General features: G+C 52.8%; 3 protein-coding genes across 3 annotated transcripts; 1 reads left to right on the top strand and 2 right to left on the bottom strand.

The window, feature by feature from the left end:
- Positions 1 to 2,922: 2,922 nt before the first annotated feature.
- Positions 2,923 to 3,744, bottom strand: G6M90_00g090520 (uncharacterized protein; the record flags this gene model as incomplete). The annotated part of the gene is made up of 1 exon (XM_014686224.1): positions 2,923 to 3,744. The coding sequence occupies one exon, from the start codon at positions 3,742 to 3,744 to the stop codon at positions 2,923 to 2,925; it is 822 nt and encodes a 273-aa protein (XP_014541710.1).
- Positions 3,745 to 5,128: 1,384 nt separating this feature from the next.
- On the top strand, positions 5,129 to 7,266 carry sid2 (Serine/threonine-protein kinase sid2; the record flags this gene model as incomplete). The annotated part of the gene is made up of 3 exons (XM_014686223.1): positions 5,129 to 5,723; positions 5,794 to 6,832; positions 6,903 to 7,266. The coding sequence occupies 3 exons, from the start codon at positions 5,129 to 5,131 to the stop codon at positions 7,264 to 7,266; spliced, it is 1,998 nt and encodes a 665-aa protein (XP_014541709.1).
- Positions 7,267 to 8,608: 1,342 nt separating this feature from the next.
- On the bottom strand, positions 8,609 to 11,833 carry AREA (Nitrogen regulatory protein areA; the record flags this gene model as incomplete). The annotated part of the gene is made up of 3 exons (XM_066131375.1): positions 8,609 to 10,681; positions 10,922 to 11,267; positions 11,418 to 11,833. 3 exons carry the CDS (start codon positions 11,831 to 11,833, stop codon positions 8,609 to 8,611), a joined length of 2,835 nt encoding a protein of 944 aa, XP_065987304.1.
- Positions 11,834 to 19,048: the final 7,215 nt, after the last annotated feature.

Genomic DNA, 19,048 nt, shown 5'->3' with positions numbered 1-19,048 from the left:
CTCCCCCGAAAATGAAGGAACACATAACCAACTACGTACGTACCTACCTAGGTGGTACCCAGAGTGGTGTGAGGGTGGGTGGCTGGGGAACCTGGCGGAGTTGGGAGTATCGAGAACACGCGAGATTCCGCGAGAGGGTAAGGCTTGAAGGCTTCCATGGCTGTTGAACAGCCATGATGAGGCCGGAGCGAGATGACCCCATCGACTCCTCTCGGCAGACACTATGGACCAACTGCGCAAGTGAGAATTCCCCTGCAACGTCGAGCCTGCTGTCACACCCAATCGAATCGCTGCCGAGCTAATCTCCCACCAGGCATCTAGAGACTGCATGACAGATATCATTCCTCACGGGCAACTAGACCAAGACACGTACACAACCTTGTATGTACGTGTACGTACGTACATGGAATAACTACGGAGTAATACTAGTGATAGTGTCCAGCATCCTCCTCGGCAACACAAATACTAATACGCTCTGAACTCTCAAACACCGGCCCAAGGAGATACTTCCATCCGCCGCTAGCAGAGACGCCAGTTAATGTCAATGCGGTCGATCTGCAGAATATCCGTCGCCAAACGGGGGAAAGAGACGGCGGAACAGTAACAGTATACGGAGTACGCAGTAACAGTCTGAAAACTAAAACCACCGAGGACAAAGGACACTTTTTTAAAAGTAGCGTGTCATCTCCCAAGTGCCACACGACTCAATCATCCACTTCGAATGCCGACATCTGTGCGACTTGAGGCAAGGGAGAGAGAGGACAGGGCACCATTGGAAGAGAGACAGACAGTATTGGAATACCGCCCGAAGTTGTTAGGTTGCCGGCTCCCGAACCCGGCCTATTGTCAAGCTGCATTCTCTGGCAAAATACCTACCTAGGGCATGTTTGCCTATCGCCACGTACCTAAGATGTGCAGACAATGCCGTGCGGTGGCTACAGATCTTTTGCCTCCCACCACAAGAACCAAAGCTCCGAGGGGTGGTCCTGTCAAGCACGTTTCGGAGCTGAACACGTACAACTAGATGCGCCGCGGCCATTGGGAGCAAACATCTTGCACAAACCAGCTTCTTGACTATCAACGTCTAACCTTGTGATGTTGAATTCCTTCTGCCGCCTTCACTACGGAGTGCTCCGTAATAGGTCGAGAAATTGTCGGGGTCCCCAGTCTTAGCACCCAAGCTTTACCCCCGTCAAGACGTTGTGCCACCGGGGCTTGCCAATGTCGATGGTTTGTCAGAATCGCCGCCACCGCCGCGGACAAAGGCGACTCTCGACTCTTGACTCTCGACTCGCCATCAGCTCCGGGCGCCGGGAATCTGTCATTCGTTGCCACGCTTAGCACGCCCCCTCCCCATTCATCACCGACTTCTGGCCCTGCGACTCAAGTTCGTGGCTTGCCAGGCTGGCTCTGCGGCCAAACGCAGGTCTACCTCCCAGCGTTGCATTTCGAGCCGACTGCAAACAAGCCCCAGGGTCGTTGCTGCAACCCGCTCTCACAGAAACATACACGTACGGAATACTCCGTACTTGGACCGACTGTGGAGTACAGTGCATGGCAAGAGGGCTGGTGTGTAATTTGCTGACTACTACGGAGTACTTTGCATGACGTGTGTCGGTTGGGCTCGCTCGGTGCAGATGGAAGATGCTTGCCACTTGCCTCTTGGCGTTGAAGCAAAGTGTCTAGGTCGGCAGCCATGCAGGTGATGATTCAAATTCCAAGTTAAGATATCATGAGAGTTGCAAGTAATGCCTCTCCAAGAGCAGTGGTGCGTGCTCATGATTCCCCTTCACTTGACGGGGAAAGAAATTCGGTGTCGCGGGCTATTGAGGCGAGGCGTCCGGCCAACATGGTGCATCATCGCCATCCCAATTGGTCCGCACCATCTTACCCCGAGACGTTATCTCCGGCAAATATACGGAGTATTTTGTGGCCCCCTCGGAAATGTCTTTGAAGGTGCAAATCTCAAGATCCATTTGTGAAAGGATGCTAGCATAAGCTGTCTCAGCCATGGACGCTGGCAACCTCTCGAGACGAACGGGACACGGAAGCTTCCAGCGAAACAATAGCGGCGCCACCACCCAAACCATGATATCACCCTTGCCATAAGAAGCGAGCTCAGGTCGTTATCTTTGCAGGACATCCACTGCCGTTCGAAACGTGCATCTAGGGAGTATTGCTTGCTTTTTCTCGCAAATGCAGGGCACAGACCTATGGATTTATATGTAGTACTACTCCGTACTACATACGGAACAAGATGCCCGTGGTTTTGTTGGGTGGCCGGGTAGAGAATCCCGTGTGGTGGTACGGAGTACTCTGCAGATTGATTCTTCATAGATGCCATGCACGTGTAATGCTCTTCATCTGCCTCTGCACGATAGCTACTGTTTATGAACGTGCCTGGATTGTGCCCAGCTGCGCGGATGCTGACCGCATATGATGTTGGTTGGTTCTTAAAAATAGTCTTCCACAGAGTTGTCTAGATGAGGGTAGAGCCAATTATTGTAAGCCATTAGGCATTTTGCATAAGACGGGGATCAGCGCGGCCTGCTGGGTTCGCTTGAGCCCGACAATACGAAGACACAAGCTACGAAATTTCGGCGACTACATGTTGTGTTTTCTGTGGTGATATTCTCGAAGACTGATTTCGTCTTCCATGAATAGTGGGCCCACAACATTGCGAGCCGCCATCACCGTCCACAGACCAAAGTGATACGGAAGCTGAATATGGGAGATGTGCGAAATGCTGCTTCGTTTCAATGCGCAAACTACGGAATACATCTGTCCAGTATTGCTAAAAACACAAAAGGGAATTTATGGATAATGACAGTGCTCATAATGCTGCGTAGGGCAAATATGACGTCGCGACGTCTCGTTTTCTCACAATCTAGCCTCGGGACGTTCACATCATCAGAGAGCACACTAAAGCTCTTCAGACTGATTAGTATGCCACTCATCCCAATCCTTCTTCTCGCCGGGAAGCTCAATCGCCTGCCAGTCCTCCTTGGTCACCCGTTTCCATTCCTCTACGGGAATCCAGCCAATGTAGGCTCTGTCGCCGAATCCTCCAATCCAGTACACGTGCGTCACTATCAGCCTCATCCACTCGCTCGTGTGAATGGGGTTCCCCGGGAGCCAGTACTTGGCATCCCGGTGCTTGGCCGTGTAGCAAGAAGCCAGCTCATGGGCCTTGTTGCCGTCTGTCTTAATCTCCTCCAGGTAGCCAAAGAGAGAGAATCGCGGCAGGTTGGCCGCCGAGTAGGGCACCGTGTCGGGGAGCTCCGTGTGCTCCCGCTCAGAATCGTGTGGGCAGTGCCGCGGGAGAAAGGGCACCCAGGCCGCCAGGCGAGACAGGAGGGACAGGCGCTTGGCCGGCGGGTAGGGAGGCGTCCACCTCATGGACAGGGTGATGTTTGAGCCTGCGCGGACGTTCTTGAAGCTGGTGCCGATCTTGATGGCGAGGATGGTCGGGTTGCCCTCGTCCTCGCAGTCGGCGACGTAGTCCATCAGGCCGATGGGCTGGCCCTCCATGCCGCCGGGGCGGATTTCATGCGTAGACGTCTGCTGGAAGACGGTCGACAGTGTTCCGAGCTTGGTCAGGGCCAGGACGCGTCGGCCCATGACGGCCGACTCGTAGCTGCTCGGGATCCTGTACGAGTCGGCAGAGTTGTCCAGTATAGACAGTGGCGTCTGCGCGGCGCCGACGACGCCGGAGAGGCCTGCGATGGTGTTGAGCAGCTTCATGGTGATGGAGGGCCTTGGCGCATGTGATTGCACGCTAGGTTTGGGTGAAACAGTACAGGGACACGTAGATGCACGACAGGACGTCGACGGTGTGCCTTCTCCCGTGGGGTGCAGGTTCTCCGGCGCGATATTTATACTGCTAGGAGAACGGAGTCCGGAGCCCTGACAAAGGATTTGAATGTCCGAAGTGGTATGAGGTGGTATGAGGGGGTTAAAATTCTTTGTTGGCCGAGAGTGGTGCGACTGGGGAACCGACCCCCGACTATATCTGAGCTCACCTGGTTTGATCAAGTGATGCTGGGAAGGTGGGTGGGGAGATTGATAAGATTAGATGGGTGGGTGGGAAGAAACCGCCAGAATAAAGTGGCACCGAGTACGTCAATATTGGAAGCGGGATGGGTCCAGAGGAACGCTAGATGTTTGTGAATGGGGTCAGATGTTTAAATCCGAGCTTGCGCGTGGTCCGCAAGGTTACCAAGCTGCCAAACCCTGTAAAAAGTTATCCTAGTCATGCCGAACAAAGGAGTCGTACAGGGTAGTTTTTGGCAATGATGGGCCAGTCCTCGGTTGTGGTCCGTTGCATTCCAACAGTCAGACAACGAATAATATAGCCTGGGTTCTCTTTACAAAGGAACGCATCGTGACCTCTGGTGGGATGCACGTCACCGTCAGAAGCAAAGTTGGCACCGTCATGTGCTAGTTCCAGCTTAATGGTCCTACGATGTTAGGAAACCCACCCCGCCAATTGCAATCCAAGCTGCATACGGAGAACGGGTATATATACCTAGGTACTTAAGTACGTAGTAGTTGTAACGCTCAAAAATGCATGGAGGATACAAAAGTACATGCAAAGGTATCCAGGACTGTGCGATGAGACCTGAAATGATCATGGGAATCGACAGTCAACTTCCAGCAGCCGAGCCAACGAGCCTGGAATGTGCCCTTGGTCGACACAACGAACCGTCGGATGAACTCCGGCTGTGGGAGGAGATCGGGGTGCGATTGTTGCCCCTGCAACATTGTTGACTTTGGCCAAGCCACAACCCAATGACATGCATGAGCGCCTCGAGGGCAGCTTAAGACCACCCGCCGGCTCGGCTCCTCCTGCAGCCATCGAATCTGGCCCTGCATCCGTATCTCTCGCCTCCAGCTTCACCCCGCAGGCTAGCCAAAGTGACGACAGTAAACAGCAGCCAGCAGTTTTTTTCTGCTCGTGGCCGTGTCTAGTCAGTCTTAGCTTGCCAAGTCGAGAACCTGACGTCGGGCAGAGACGAGCAGCCTGATCGTGTCGTTTCCAGTAGGGGAGTCTTTTTGTTGATATCTGCTTCCCTCCCTGCTTCTCTATTGTCCAGACTCGTCAATAAATCCGACCGCCGCTTCAATCATGGCGAGCTTCATGTCCAATTTCTTCCAGGGCGGCAAGGACAAAGTGTCCGGAGACGACTCTCCCCGCCCCGTGACGCCAACGAAAAAGGTCAACAACAACAGTTTTATCAATCCGCCGAGCACGCCACAAGGCAGCCCTAGCAAGAAGACCGTTCCACCCGGTGCGCACGATCTTCCGTCTGCCTTTGACAGCTCCATGTCGCTCAATTCGTCCGGCCTCGACGCGCCTGTAAAGCTTACTCGGCCGCAGAGCGTAGTCACCCCGCTCTCGCCTGGCAAAACAAACGCTCAACCCATCGACGAGTCCAGCATCAATGTGGACGAGAGTGTCATCCACAAGGTGACGACTTCATCAGGCAGCCCGTTAAAGAAGCAAGGCCAGGAAAACACACCGCCTGTGTCTAGGTTGGCAATGGTTGATTCTCCCGCTCAGCACAGCCATGCTGCCAAGTCCCGCCAGCAACTGTATGAGACTAGGGATCGACCAATGACTTCATACAAGAAGTTCAACACATCAAGAGGCCTGACGGCTGAAGAGCGAGAGATTTTGCAAAAGCCCGGTGTCAAGAGATTGGTTAATGTTACCCAACTATGTGAGTAGGAAACATGAACACGGCCAGTGTGAGAGACCTTTTGGACGAGGCTAACAGTAGAATTGTCCAGACTTCCTCGATTATTACTTTGATCTTCTCACCTACGTTGGCTCGAGGCAGAATCGATTGGCTGCTTTCAAGGCCGAATATCCCGAGCCCCCCGAGACCGACGAGCAGACTCATAGCCAATTGTGGACTAAATACACGGGACGCGAGCGAGCCAACCTTCGCAAGCGACGCGTGAGACTTCGCCACGGCGACTTCCAGATCTTGACACAAGTCGGTCAGGGTGGCTATGGTCAAGTCTTCCTTGCTCAAAAGAAGGACACCCGTGAGGTGTGCGCTCTCAAGGTCATGAGCAAGAAGCTCCTCTTCAAGCTCGACGAGGTCCGCCATGTCCTTACCGAAAGAGACATTCTCACCACCGCCCAGAGCGAATGGTTGGTTCGTCTGCTATATTCATTCCAAGACGACAAGAGTATCTATCTTGCCATGGAGTACGTGCCTGGCGGTGATTTCCGCACCTTGCTTAACAACACGGGTGTCTTGTCCAATCGACACGCACGATTCTACATTGCTGAGATGTTTTGTGCGGTTAATGCCCTCCACGAACTTGGCTATATTCACCGAGATCTGAAGCCAGAAAACTTCCTGGTAGATTCAACTGGCCACGTTAAGCTGACCGATTTCGGCCTGGCCGCGGGCGTCCTGGCACCCTCAAGAATCGAGTCTATGCGAATCAAGCTGGAGGAGGCTTCAGAAACGTCTGTACCCTTTGGAAAGCCTATGGATCAGCGAACGGTGGCAGAGCGTCGTGAAAGTTACCGTAACATGCGACAGAATGACGTCAATTATGCAAAATCTATTGTTGGATCCCCCGATTACATGGCGCCCGAAGTCCTTCGAGGCGAGGAATACGACTACACAGTAGATTACTGGAGTTTGGGCTGCATGCTCTTTGAGGCTCTGACTGGCTTCCCCCCATTTGCCGGAGCTGTACCGGACGAGACGTGGCGAAACTTGAAGCATTGGAAGGAGGTGTTGAAGAGACCAGTCTGGGAAGACCCCAACTACTTCCTCAGCAACCGCACCTGGAACTTTATTACAACGTGAGTCGTAATCATGAATTTCGTGGCAGTTGTCTTTCAACGCAACAGAGGCACTAACCATGGCAATTAGTTGCATCAACTCTCGTACTCGTCGGTTCTCGAATATTCAGGATATCTATAACCACCAGTACTTTGCTGAAGTTGACTGGGCAACCCTGAGACAGACCAGGGCCCCCTTCGTCCCGGAGCTGGACTCGGAGACGGATGCTGGCTATTTTGACGACTTCAGCAACGAATCAGACATGGCCAAATACAAGGAAGTGCATGAAAAGCAACAGGCCCTGGAACAAATGGCTGAGCGTGACGACGAAATGAGCAAGAGCCTCTTTGTTGGATTTACCTTCAGACATCGCAAACCCGCCAATGAGGATGGTGGCAGTCCACGGAAGCGCATTCCCATCTCAGACAACGAGACATTTGGGACCATGCTCTAGAACGAGCGGTGGAGTCCTAGTCGAGACTGGCGTGTGTGTGCCACTCAGAGGGTGATGCTGTAAGCCGAGAATGGGCTGGTACGTTGTCTCAAGCGGCTCAATGATGGGATGTAAAGAAGAATTGCTTCCGCTATATGCTGTATACGGAAGAATGTGAATGAAGCGTCCGATGCTGGAACGCTGTGGCTTCGTATTATGTTGTATGTTGGCATAAGATCTGTGTCTGGAGTTTTACACGAGGCTACGAAAAACCAAGGGCGGGAAAGACGTGAAATGGACCACGAACAAGGGCTAGGGGAGTACAACAGGGTTGGTTGGCTGGGCCGACGGGATTACAAAATATGGTCCATGTTGCAAGTAGTACGCGGTTTTCTGGCACCCTGGGATTGCAAACATGCTGGGGTGCAGGGAGGTCGTCTTTTTTTTTTTTTTTCAATGGCTAATGCGGTAGGACGAGGGTATTCGTCAGTCTTGAGAGGGTTTTCGTTTCTTTGCTGTTGCCCGCTTGCTTGGTCTTGTTATATTACATGTTTTTGTTGCATGCCATGGTAGAGAATTGATGCATGAACTTAAGCAGAGGCGCTTTCGCCCCATGACATGACATGCCGTGCATGTCGTGACGTTGGTTGTCTGGCAAGTCCGTACTTAAGTACTTAAGTACTTGAGTCCGTAGCCTATCCACCCCACACGGCATGTGGCAGTTGACCATGTGCACATACATCCTCACTCACATCTACCGACGTATACAACAATGCAACACTTGGCGTGAAAGAGATCAAAATAATCATGATACTGTGTGCGTAACGAATCTGCCGTATTCATCGAGCTCGAGCGCATCGGCCCCCGATACCATCTATGTACTGTCTGAACAAACTCCAAAGATATAACAATCCCACCGTGCTCAAAGGGGAATCAGAAACACATCAAAGCCAGCCCACCCAGCCAACACAAATACCACTAGGCAGATGCCTCGTACATATCTGCTTTGCCGTCCTCCCCACCCACCCGCCTGTCGTGCGTAACCAATACCAATCCGTACCGTCCATCTATGTTAAATAAATCCTAACCGTCGGGCCAAAACCAGTCGACAAATATCAAAAAACGAGATCGAATCTCGACAAGCGAGAACTCCTTGGAAAAAAAAAAAAGAAAAAAAGAAAAAGGCTTGGAAAATAGCCTGCCACCGTGGGGCCCGAATATACCTCCCTCCCCCAACGCCTCTTGAAAGACTAGAGTGATCCCAAGGTATGTTCCACATGCTCTCTCATCCATTGCTCCAGCATATAAAAAAAAAATTAGTCGCAAGCTAGCACTCCCCGTGTCCGTGCTAGGCAATTGGAAATTAAAGGCTCATTGTTAGCCATTCCCACTCCTGGGGTCCCGTCGCAGGGCCCCCCGCGCTATGCTGAGCAGCACCAGGTTGATGGTGGTTCATTTGAATCATGCCGCCGTGAGCCATGGGGTTTCTTTGAGGCACCATCCCGAAGCTGCCCGAGAGCATGGTGCTGGAAATGGAGGACATGCTTGGAGGATGGCCAATGGATCGTGACAAGTCGCCGGGTGACGATGTTTCAGTGGGGCTGTCAATTTCCATACCCGAAGTAGCTTCAGTCCCGACGCTCTTGCTATGCCTGCGTTGTCGTTTGGATGAAGCCGACGCCTGTCCAGACCGCGAGGACGACGAGGCCCCGGGCCCCGGGGTTGCTTTGGGGGGAGCTGCAGCAATGGGAACAACACCTTTGCCGCCCGCAGCAGCGGTATTGCCCATGTTACCGTAATGGCTGTTTGGAGTGCTGCCGGCCGTGTTAGGACCAGAGCCCACGCTTGTAGCTACAGGGCTTTCGCTGTCCTTGGGCAGGACGCTTCGGCCGCCAGGAGGCGAGGTGCTGCTGCTGTTGGCGTTGGCGGTGGTATTGAGATTGGTGCTACTTGCAGACACGGTTGCCATGGACAAGGTTGAGCTTTTGCGAGATGCGGCTGTTGAGCCGGCCGGGTTCTTCCTTGACCTCACGCTGCCGCCAGATCCATTGGGCCCCGAACCTCTGTTTCTCTTCTTGATAACATCGGTTTTCAAACTCAGGGGTCGAACGACTCCGTGAAGCTTGAGGAATAACCCGCAAGCATTGCAGAGAGGTTGGCCCTCGGGATTTCGTCTCCATAGAGGAGTCGTCTGTGTGAAGCAGTTAGTGCAAGTTGTTGGCGCACCACCATCGTTCTGGCTGCCGCCAGCAACCTGCAAGTTGGCTGATGAGCCATGTTTGGAGCCGGGAGGAGAAGACGGGCGACTCGGAGCAGCAGAAGAGAAGCCTGACATGGAACCAGGCGCAGCGTCACCCGGGGACGTAGGTAAGCTCTGGGCAACTTGCTCGAAGCCACTGTGCTTGGCACCCATGTGCGACGGGGTTGATGCTGTCCGAGGAAGTCTTTGCTGCATCTTGTCACTGCCGGCCTTGAAGGACTGCGACCGTTCTAACCCAGAGTTCTCCCACTCGCCATTGTGTTCAACATAGTCAGTCGTTGTACCACCAATCATGACTTGCTTGCGCGGTGGCCCGCCGGGGAACCGAGCAGCCTGTGTGCTAAACTGTCCTGGAAGAGAGGCGTCCCACCCCATGGGTCCTACGTCATCCATGGACGATGAAAAATCACCATGGATTTGCATGTTCTGCCCTTGCATACCATTACCGCCGTCCTCATCATCGGAGTCTGCGCCAAATGAGAACATGTTCTCTGGTCTCATGGCCACAGAGGGCGATGCGACCTGGCTGTCGGCCTGGAATACATGGTTCGGGTCAATGTGACTATAGGAGCTTGGAGCAGTACTAAAGGCGGACAGTGGCCCGGACTCTGTATCAGGGGCAGAATATATCTGGTTCCCGTTATGGGAACTGTCATACATGAACTGTTGGTTGTGGCCAATGTTGGCCATATTTTGAACAGTTTGCTGTCGCATGTTTTGAGACTGCTGCTGCTGACGATTGTCCTGAGAACCAAAATACAAGCCATCATTGTCGGGCAAGGCCAGAGGGGTGGAGACGGTTGATTGATAGGCCGATTCGGTTGGCGAATATAGGTCAGCATTGTTGAGAGACGAATTCGGAACCGAAGAGCTAGTATTATACATGTTGGAGTAAGGACCATGGGGTATCATTGGGGAACTGGAGGGAGAAAATGAAAAATTTTGTTGAAATTGTGCCGCCTGGTTCATGACTGCGTCGTTGTCCATGAAGGTATCGAGACCAAAAGGAACTGCGGAATTGCCGCCTTGTGTGAGCTGCTGCATCGTAACTGAATTAGTATTGTTGAGTGAATATCCCTGAAACTCAGAATCAGCTTCCAGATTGGAGGCTCCGCCTGATATGCTGCTATTGACTGCGAGCACATGCGGTGAGAAGTTGGCGGGACGTTTCCGGTTCTGTGTATCATCAAGTCAGTCATGGTGATGCTGTAAATGAATGCAGCAAAAGCAGAGACTACAGGTATCACACCAGGCAGGCCAGGGTTGATTTTGAAGAAAGCAAGTCAAGATAATAGACATAAAAAAAAAAAAAAACAAAGAGCATTTGCAACATGTAAGACTCAAACATCCAGACCATGGCAGGGACAATGACAGATGATCAAACTTTGCGGAACAGGACGGGGGGCATGCACTCACACGACGCTCATCAATACTGGTTTTACGATGGTGTCGTTGGACGTAGTTGAATTCGTTATTGCCAGTTCGTTGGTATTGGGGTACAGACTGAGGGACGAAGTGGTTGGAAGAAGACCCCTTGCGAGACTTGATGGGAATTCCTGAAGCCGGCGTTGCACCGGGGGATGCATCGTCACGCCTGGGAGCCGGCGGCGGGGACATGAGACCCGAAGGGGTGGCGACATTTTCAGAATAGATGAAATCGTCGAGATTCATGGCGTCCGCGCCGGTGGCGGCATTGATTTCTGAAGTCTTTCGCAATTGGGCAATTCCGCTGGGCGCATTGTGTGATGCCGGACGACTATGTCTGGACAGCCGGGGCGGGCAGATGGGAAAGCCCTCGTGTTAGCCAAACCGGACCGGCAAGGATGATGCAATACGCAGGGACAATGGCGGTTGCGGGGGATTCGAGCGTGGTTTCACGTGCATGCGACTGTATAAATAAAAAACGACGTACCCGGTCTGCTGGTCCGTGAACTGACGAGCTTCATCATCCTGCTTCTGCTTGCGCATGTTCAGCGCCATCCAGCGCCAGGTGAAGTTCTCGAGGCGCTGCTGGTTGGGCAGCTGCAGCTTCGTCTGGGTGTAGAATTTCCAGACCTGAGCGGCGAGCGGGTCATCGCGGTGAAGCTGGTCAATGGACACGGAGGAGTCGGCGCCGGCGTTATCGAGGGATGGAAACAAGGCGCCGCCGAGCAATTTGTTGTTGGCGACGGCAACGGCCTGGGTCAATTCGGAGGCGGCAGCGTCGAGGCCGCGGGTCTGGTGGGCGGCGCTCCCATCGTCATCGTCGTCGTCGGCACCACCACGAAGGCCCGGATGATGGGGCCGGCGAGGAAATCGAAAGTCGTGTTCTGTCATGGTGGGATCCATGGCGACGACAGGCCCTGAAGCGGTCAGAGACGTCGCGAGGCGGATGGGCGTTTGGGATGAGGCGAGGTGAGGGTGAAGCAAAAGACAAGAGTCGAGAGAGCGGGAGGAGACGAGAGCGGCACAGGCACACATGTGCAGGCAGGAGCGGCCGCAGGTGAGTGTGTGTAGCTGGGCGCCCGGTGGCCACCCGGTGGCACGTAGTCTGGTCCGTTGCTCGGTATCCGGGGCTGGCTGGAGGAGACGCTTCTGGTTCCAGTGTCTGGTAGGAGTCTGCAGTACTCCGTACCCATGTACACTCGGGTCTGAGACTGGTTGCAGACGTCTGGTGCAGATGGGCCAGATTGACTGTAGATTGGAGGCCGGGCCAGGCTGGAGCGATGACGGAGAGTTCCGGAATGGCGGCCAGTCACTCGGTCGCCCACAGTCGGCCACTCACGCACTCACCTCATGTGCGCACTCGGCTTGTGCAGCCAAGCCTGTGCACCTTGTGCAGCCTGACATGTGGGCACTAGGCGGGCGGCAGTCCCAGCAGCGCTGAGCGGCATCGTCTTTGGCATTGATCCATGTCAGCACTCAAAGAGCCATTGATTGACCGCGCAGGCGGACACTGGCAGCGGGCGCGTTGAGCAGTCAACCAGAGACCAGGGAGGGACCAGCCCGCAATATGGCCGACAGCAGCACCAGACCAGACCCGTTATTACCTCATTACCCGCCGAGCCAGCACCCAGCCCGGCAGCGCACTTGTGCACGCCGCCTCAATTGATTATTGCATCCTGACGCTGGTCTGCCGCCATCTGCGATGCCCGATACTGCCTACACCGCGGTCAATTCGCCCAGATGCCCCGACTTGCATGTGTCACTTTACTCGCAGCCGGCTTCACACCTCATCGACTTGTCCAGGCGCAAGCCAGCGGCCAGAGTGCCGAGTATGTGTCCCACGACTCGCCGAAAGTCCGGCCGCGCGGCGGGTCCTGATGCCCCCAGGGCCCTCTTGGCTCGACTCTTTGACGCTTGGTATCCTCCGCTATTACCGAGTTATTCTGCTATGCCAGGCCGTGAGCGCTCCCGCCATGCATCGATCGATTGATGCCGAACATGACCAAAATACAAGTGGCAAAATTGTCCTTTCGCTGCTGTCTGGCCGCGCAGCTCCCGCCTCTCCTCTCGACGCTTTTGCCGTCATCGGGAAAACACCTGGTGGATGTGGACATTTTCGTCCATGCAGTGCTTCCTTGGACCTCGTGCGCGAATAATATCGCAAACGAGGAAATTATCCACTGCGCTGCTTTGGTTGTGCAAAACGTGCCAGTCCAAGTACGGAGTACAGAGTACAGAGTACAGAGTACATATTTGTTCAACAGTGCACAAGCAACATTGAACATTTGAAAGCTCCCGACGGAAGGAGCCTTCTGCCTGGAGGACGTGGCCGAGCCCTAGTTGAACCCCAATGGTATTTTGCATCTTCTGCCTTTTTCGTCTACAAACATGTGAACAATCAAAAGTCGAAATATACAGCATCCATCACGAAAAGCCTCTTTGCAACACAGAAGCATTCAGCCTAGCCTCCTGCTGTTATTATGTACTATGAAAGACGACGGCCGGCTTGCTAGATCTGGCCATGTCCGCCTCACTTGCCAACCATGAACCCTGCTAGTGTCTGGTCTCAATTGTGCGGTGCTTTGCACCTTCAGCGTCAAACACACCAGACCCTTCTTACTTTTATTTTATTTTCGAAAGATGAGAGAATGTTGTCAATGTTGCCCATCATCGGCGATGGGGCTCACGACTGCCACGCTGGCCCGTCTTCCCGCGCCCGGTCAAGCTGCATGCCAGGCCCTTCGACGTGCCTCTATTGGTGTTGGACGAAAGATGGATAAGCTTGCGCGCGGGAAGACGTGGTGCGACAAGAGGCGATGCCATGCGATGCCATGCGAAACCACCAACCAACCGATGCATTCTGTTCCGCCCCGAACACCACACCTCCCAAACCCCGGTTCTTGCAACCATCAGCGGCCTAGCCAAACTACCTACTCCGTACAAAGATCTGAACACCACAAGCAATACCCGACAGGGCCAGAGGGGCACCCGCAAGCCAGAAGCAGTGTGTATATCTTGGGCTCACTCGCCACACACCGTCGTCGACTTCCTGAACCACCACCTGCCAAAACGCATCCGACAAGTCGCAAAGCCCCATCCATGGCTTTGCATGAGCGCCAACTGAAATTCAAAACCTGGCTGCCGCCCTACAGCACAGTACCCCTCATCACTTGCTTAGACTAGTTCGTCCGCTTTTTTTCTTCTTCTCCATATGCGGCCGATGAACTAAGGATGAGGTGGACTCATTTGGAGCGTAGAGTCGCGGAGTTAAAGCGCCAGCGTCATCGTTGGCCACTAGGTTAAACGCGACCGAAGCTCTGGAATTCATCGACAACATTGGACTCGCCCACCTTTGGATTGTCCCAGCTTTTGACATGTGCTTTTCATGTGGTGCCATGCGGGGTTCACCAGTACGGAAAATAGAGTCCAGACAGGTCCTGTGCCTTTGGCTTGACGGACAGAGAACTGATGTCTTCGTCCACTATCAGACCGGCATGTTGAGTCAAGAACACGGCAGCCACGCATGGCCGTAATTTAGGACAGGCACAACATAGATGCCTTTTCTCTCGTACGTATGTCGTACTATGGACAGGGCCTGTGATCAGGCTGGAGGATATCCGAACGGCGACAAGTCCCTTGGCGTCGGATGGGTTGAATTGATGGGTGGATACTCGGGACCCTTGGAGCCACGATGATGATGATGGGCTGCATTGACCCACGCCGCCCAAGTCTCCAGTCACCCATTCATTGCATTCACAGCCAAATCGCCAGGCTTTTATTTGACCGTCAACGTGGCTGGTGGCGTTGCGCCGCCCATCAAACCTCCCCTGCTCCCCTGGTCGCCCGCCAGGAGACCCCTTGACCAACTGACGAGACTTGCCCTGGTTCCTTGGGGTTCTCGCGGCTTGGCTCCTTTGGTGGTTGGTGGTTGCGTCCTTTGTATCTGGTAGAACATGACCCGGGCCCAACACCGGCGGAACCTTAGCGGGCTCTGGTTAGATGGAAATGTGACCAATCGGCCATTGCAGTTGGCTGTGTGTGTCTTTGGTCCCGTCAGTGTTGGAAAGTCAAATTCGAACGCTACGGAGAACGGGATAACAACGGGCCACAGTCCAGTTCACATTGCGAAGAACTTTGGTGGGCGGAAGGCTGCTTTGGAAGCTGACTGGAGGTCGCGACAAAGGTGGCCATCGAAAACGACTCCTACATGCATGGAGCACTACGGGAGAATATGGCATGAATACCGCTCGTGCGAGGGGGAAATTCTTGACAGTTCGAGACAAGCGCCACTCACAGCAACCTGACAGTCTCCTCGCTTTGCAGCCACTACAACCATGTGTGCTGCATTTACGGCAAGTTCGTGCATATGACTGCGTTGCATCTGAGATGTAAGTCTTGCTTGGGGATCGACCAGCATCCGGACCACTGGCAATGCTACCGGCAAGGAGTCTTTTGTCGTCTTGTCATACGTAGAGCCGTGTAACTATATTGGACGACATACAACATATCTTGTTACACAGCAGCTTCAGCTGGCTGCCATTAGGCCATTTTCGCTGTGCTCATGTAGCTACAACATTCAGGGTCAGTCCTCCTCGATCAGGACTCTCTCACTACATTTTGTGCCGTCGATCTGTTGACTGGCACTGACGACTCTTTTTTTTCTCAGGCACGAGCTTCGTGCGACCTGCTCTTGAATTGCAGCCAGGCGCTCCTCCGGCCGGTTCTCCTGGCTAAACAAGTGACATAGCACGCAGATGTCAAGCAAGTCACCGAGAACGGCTTTCTGCCTCGGTCAGTCGATTCGTGACCATGACCGCGTGGGTCCATGGGTTCTACTCGGGCTTATGTTGCGGGTTTATTGCTCCGTACGGAGGCGTCCACAGGACCGCATATAGCGGCCAGCTGTACGTGGCATCTATAACTCGCAACATTGGCAGCCTCTGCTATGAATTCTAGTTATGGGACCGGCAGAAGTGGAGTCAACTGGTCCTCGTTAGCCATGAGGCTTGTCGCAATACCGGGCCGGCCGGGTATTCCAGCGGCTGCTTGTGATTCTCAAGACGGCAAGATGGTTCCCCGATGGGACCATGGACTAGACGCGGCGCATATTTCGTGTGCAATTCATTCCAAGGATGGAGTAGTTGACGGTTTCGAGCACGGAGTAGTAGTGGGATAATTACAGGCGCCATCAAGACCAGACATGCATGCGCTCGCCCGAATAAAGGTTTAAAAGCCGTGTCGTTGTCTAGCTGCCGCCAAGGGCAAATCCCTCCTCTTTGGATCGACATGCACCAGCCGGTGGCTCACCCTAGCAGTTTACTCCGTTCCTCTTGCTTCCCGTTAAATCCGACAATATTTTTCGATACCCGGTACAGTACTGGTGCTGGCTATACTATCCCAGAGGCTCGTAGCCGGGACAGTGCCTCCGTTTCCCCGGGTATGTACACCGTACGGTGTATGCACATAGTCTTGAGTCCTGGAGGGAACCTGGAACGCACAAGTCCACCAGTTAGAAAGACCAGAAATCGAGACGGAGCTTGGCGTGCTACCATCTGACTTGATGCCGTACCCACGCACACTCACCGTGGGGGCTGGCAACTAGGTTTTGCCAGTTGCTAAACAAAGCAGCTACGTTGGTCTCTTCTCCATTTGGCTGAAAGTGGCTTACACGTAAGGCGAGTGTTATCGATGTGTCGTGCCACCAGTCACTGCTCTCGAGGACTTATCAGTCTAGCTTAAAAACGCCAACACCCCGCTCATTAGCCAACTGCGAAACAACGTTGGAACTAGCGAAAATGCAGTCTGGTGGATTTATTCTCGAAGCTGGCCCGGTCGACCAGGAATCACTCTCCAGCCGGGTACCATATGGCCGAGCAATGGCGTTGCAACTCTCCCCATTTCCCGAACACGTCTCCCGGCTCAGAGAGATTCGTCCTGCGGTATCCGGACATGGTGGAGTATCTGGGCCATCAGGTGAATTTGCTTCCATTTCATTTTCAATATTTTAACAGCAGATGCATAGATGGGCCGCACACAAAATATATCGACGAGGTCTCGTCGGCATTCATGAGCCCTTTCCCCTCTCTCTATATATCACCTCTCTTCATTCAACTCCAACAACGAGAGCCCCAACTACCAATGTTGGCCGATGCCAACAAGTGGGAGATTGCAGTGCTTCGGGGAGCTTAGACGGGTAGTTGGGTTGGGCTCTTATTATTAGAAGAAGGTGACGAGAGACGGAGCAAAGGACTCATAGAACGCCGACGAGACCCCGTTGATATATCTGTGTGCGGCCATTTTAAATTTTGAGAGTGAGTCACTGGGACGAACTATATCTTTAATGGGTAAAGTTTATTTCCACGTGGTGGATGAGGCTATCGCGAGATAGCCTTCGCCGGCATGCCACCATAAATTACTAATCTTGTTAGCTTTCAACGTATCGCGATACGTGTACCTATAGTGTATGACGTGGTTTACTACGGTTCTTTGGCTTGGGTACGGCCAGGCGCATGGTGTTACTTTGACTGGTCCTTAACACGGCTAGGGCATACAAATTGGTGAGACTCGTTCCCGAGCCGGGGGATTATCCAAGTTCAGCACAATTGGTTGTAAGCAGAAGCCGATGATTCAATCAATACCTGTTGCATGCCTCCTTTTTCCGTGATACGTTGTGAGTCTTGCTGCTATTCAGGCGAATTTGTGGCACTGCAATCGTTGAGTGAACGACTGCCATTCCAAATATATGCATATATACTTGACAGCACAGCCCCGAGAAGATGTAGCGTAGGCTTGCGGTCAACTTGGACATTTGTTTGACTTGGGAAGTATTACAAGATACTCGTATCATGCTTGTAATATCATTTGACTTCAGAGAGAAACAATAATCTATGATGCAGTATTACAAGATTCGACGATACTAGTCTTCAGAGAAATGCCACGCCTTACAAGCACCGCCACAGTTGGCCTGTATAACTTGTCAATTCGCGATAGCTGCACTTTACACCCGTTGACTTGAAGCATATTAGTTGGCTCCCAATAGTGCTTCTTGTCGCATTTGATTCATAGCGCTAGGGGAGAAAAGAGGGGGAAGCTATGATTCTCGAATCCTCGAGCCCCCTTGAACTGGCCTTGCAGGAAGCTGGATAAGAACCTCTCTCTCCTCGGTAGTAGCAGCCAAAGGCAAAAAGTTCACCTCTCCCCGTGGACCTTGACACTCTCCTGCATGAACTCTTTCACTGGCGCTTGCTTTCGAGCGACGGCTCGGTCTAGGTCTCTTGCAACTGATACACAATTTGAACAAGAATGTCGATGACATACTTTGGGGGTGAGGGGGCTGTTTCTCTGTCTTTATCTCATTGTATCGATCACTGTTTCGAAATATGCATCAGTTACAAACAGCACGGCAAGCTGATCACAGGAATGTAGCTGAGACAGACAAAGAGGAGACGTGGACTTTGGTCCCACTGCCAAGTTCATAAAGGTCTGGACAAGAACAAAGAGGTGAATTGCTCGGCGGGCTCACTCCTTTTGCTAGGTGCGCTCACCCCCCTTAGTAGGTAAGTGTTTATTATATCTAAACTCTTCTTATATATTTTTAAGAAATAATTTATAATAAAATATATTTACTTATAATAAAATATATAATAATATATTATAATATAGCCTGATATCTAGGTACCTGGAGGTGCGTGAGCGCACCTAGCAAAAAGAGTGAGCCCGCCGAGCAATTCATACAAAGAGTCTTCTACGGTTTTAAGGCGATATTCCGGCCATGATCGCCGGGATGCTGGGGGTTCACTTGTCTCGCACTGCGAATTTGGGATCGAACAGCTTGGCGTCGGAACTCAATGTGGCACTTTGGCAAGGCGTTGTTCACGTTGGCGCATAGCTGTGGTTCATGTCTTTATTCAGGCTGGATAGCATATGATCTGAACCTCGGATACGAATTCTCATAGGGAAAAACCATACAGAGTTGTCGGCCAATCCTGGATTAGTTGGCCGGCTCTGGTTGGATGAAAAACCTATTCGAATTCGAACATTGAGTCTTGACTGAAGCAACTCATCTCGCGTAGAGTGTCAATGAGAGAGAAGCCCGTGTTGACCGTTCCTTGGGCTGAT

This window comes from Metarhizium brunneum, chromosome 5 (assembly GCF_013426205.1).
Source record: "Metarhizium brunneum chromosome 5, complete sequence".
In the NCBI taxonomy this organism is placed as follows: Eukaryota; Fungi; Ascomycota; class Sordariomycetes; order Hypocreales; family Clavicipitaceae; genus Metarhizium; species Metarhizium brunneum.
Note: the sequence above shows the minus strand (reverse complement) of the source record. Positions and strands in the feature narration are given on the sequence as shown.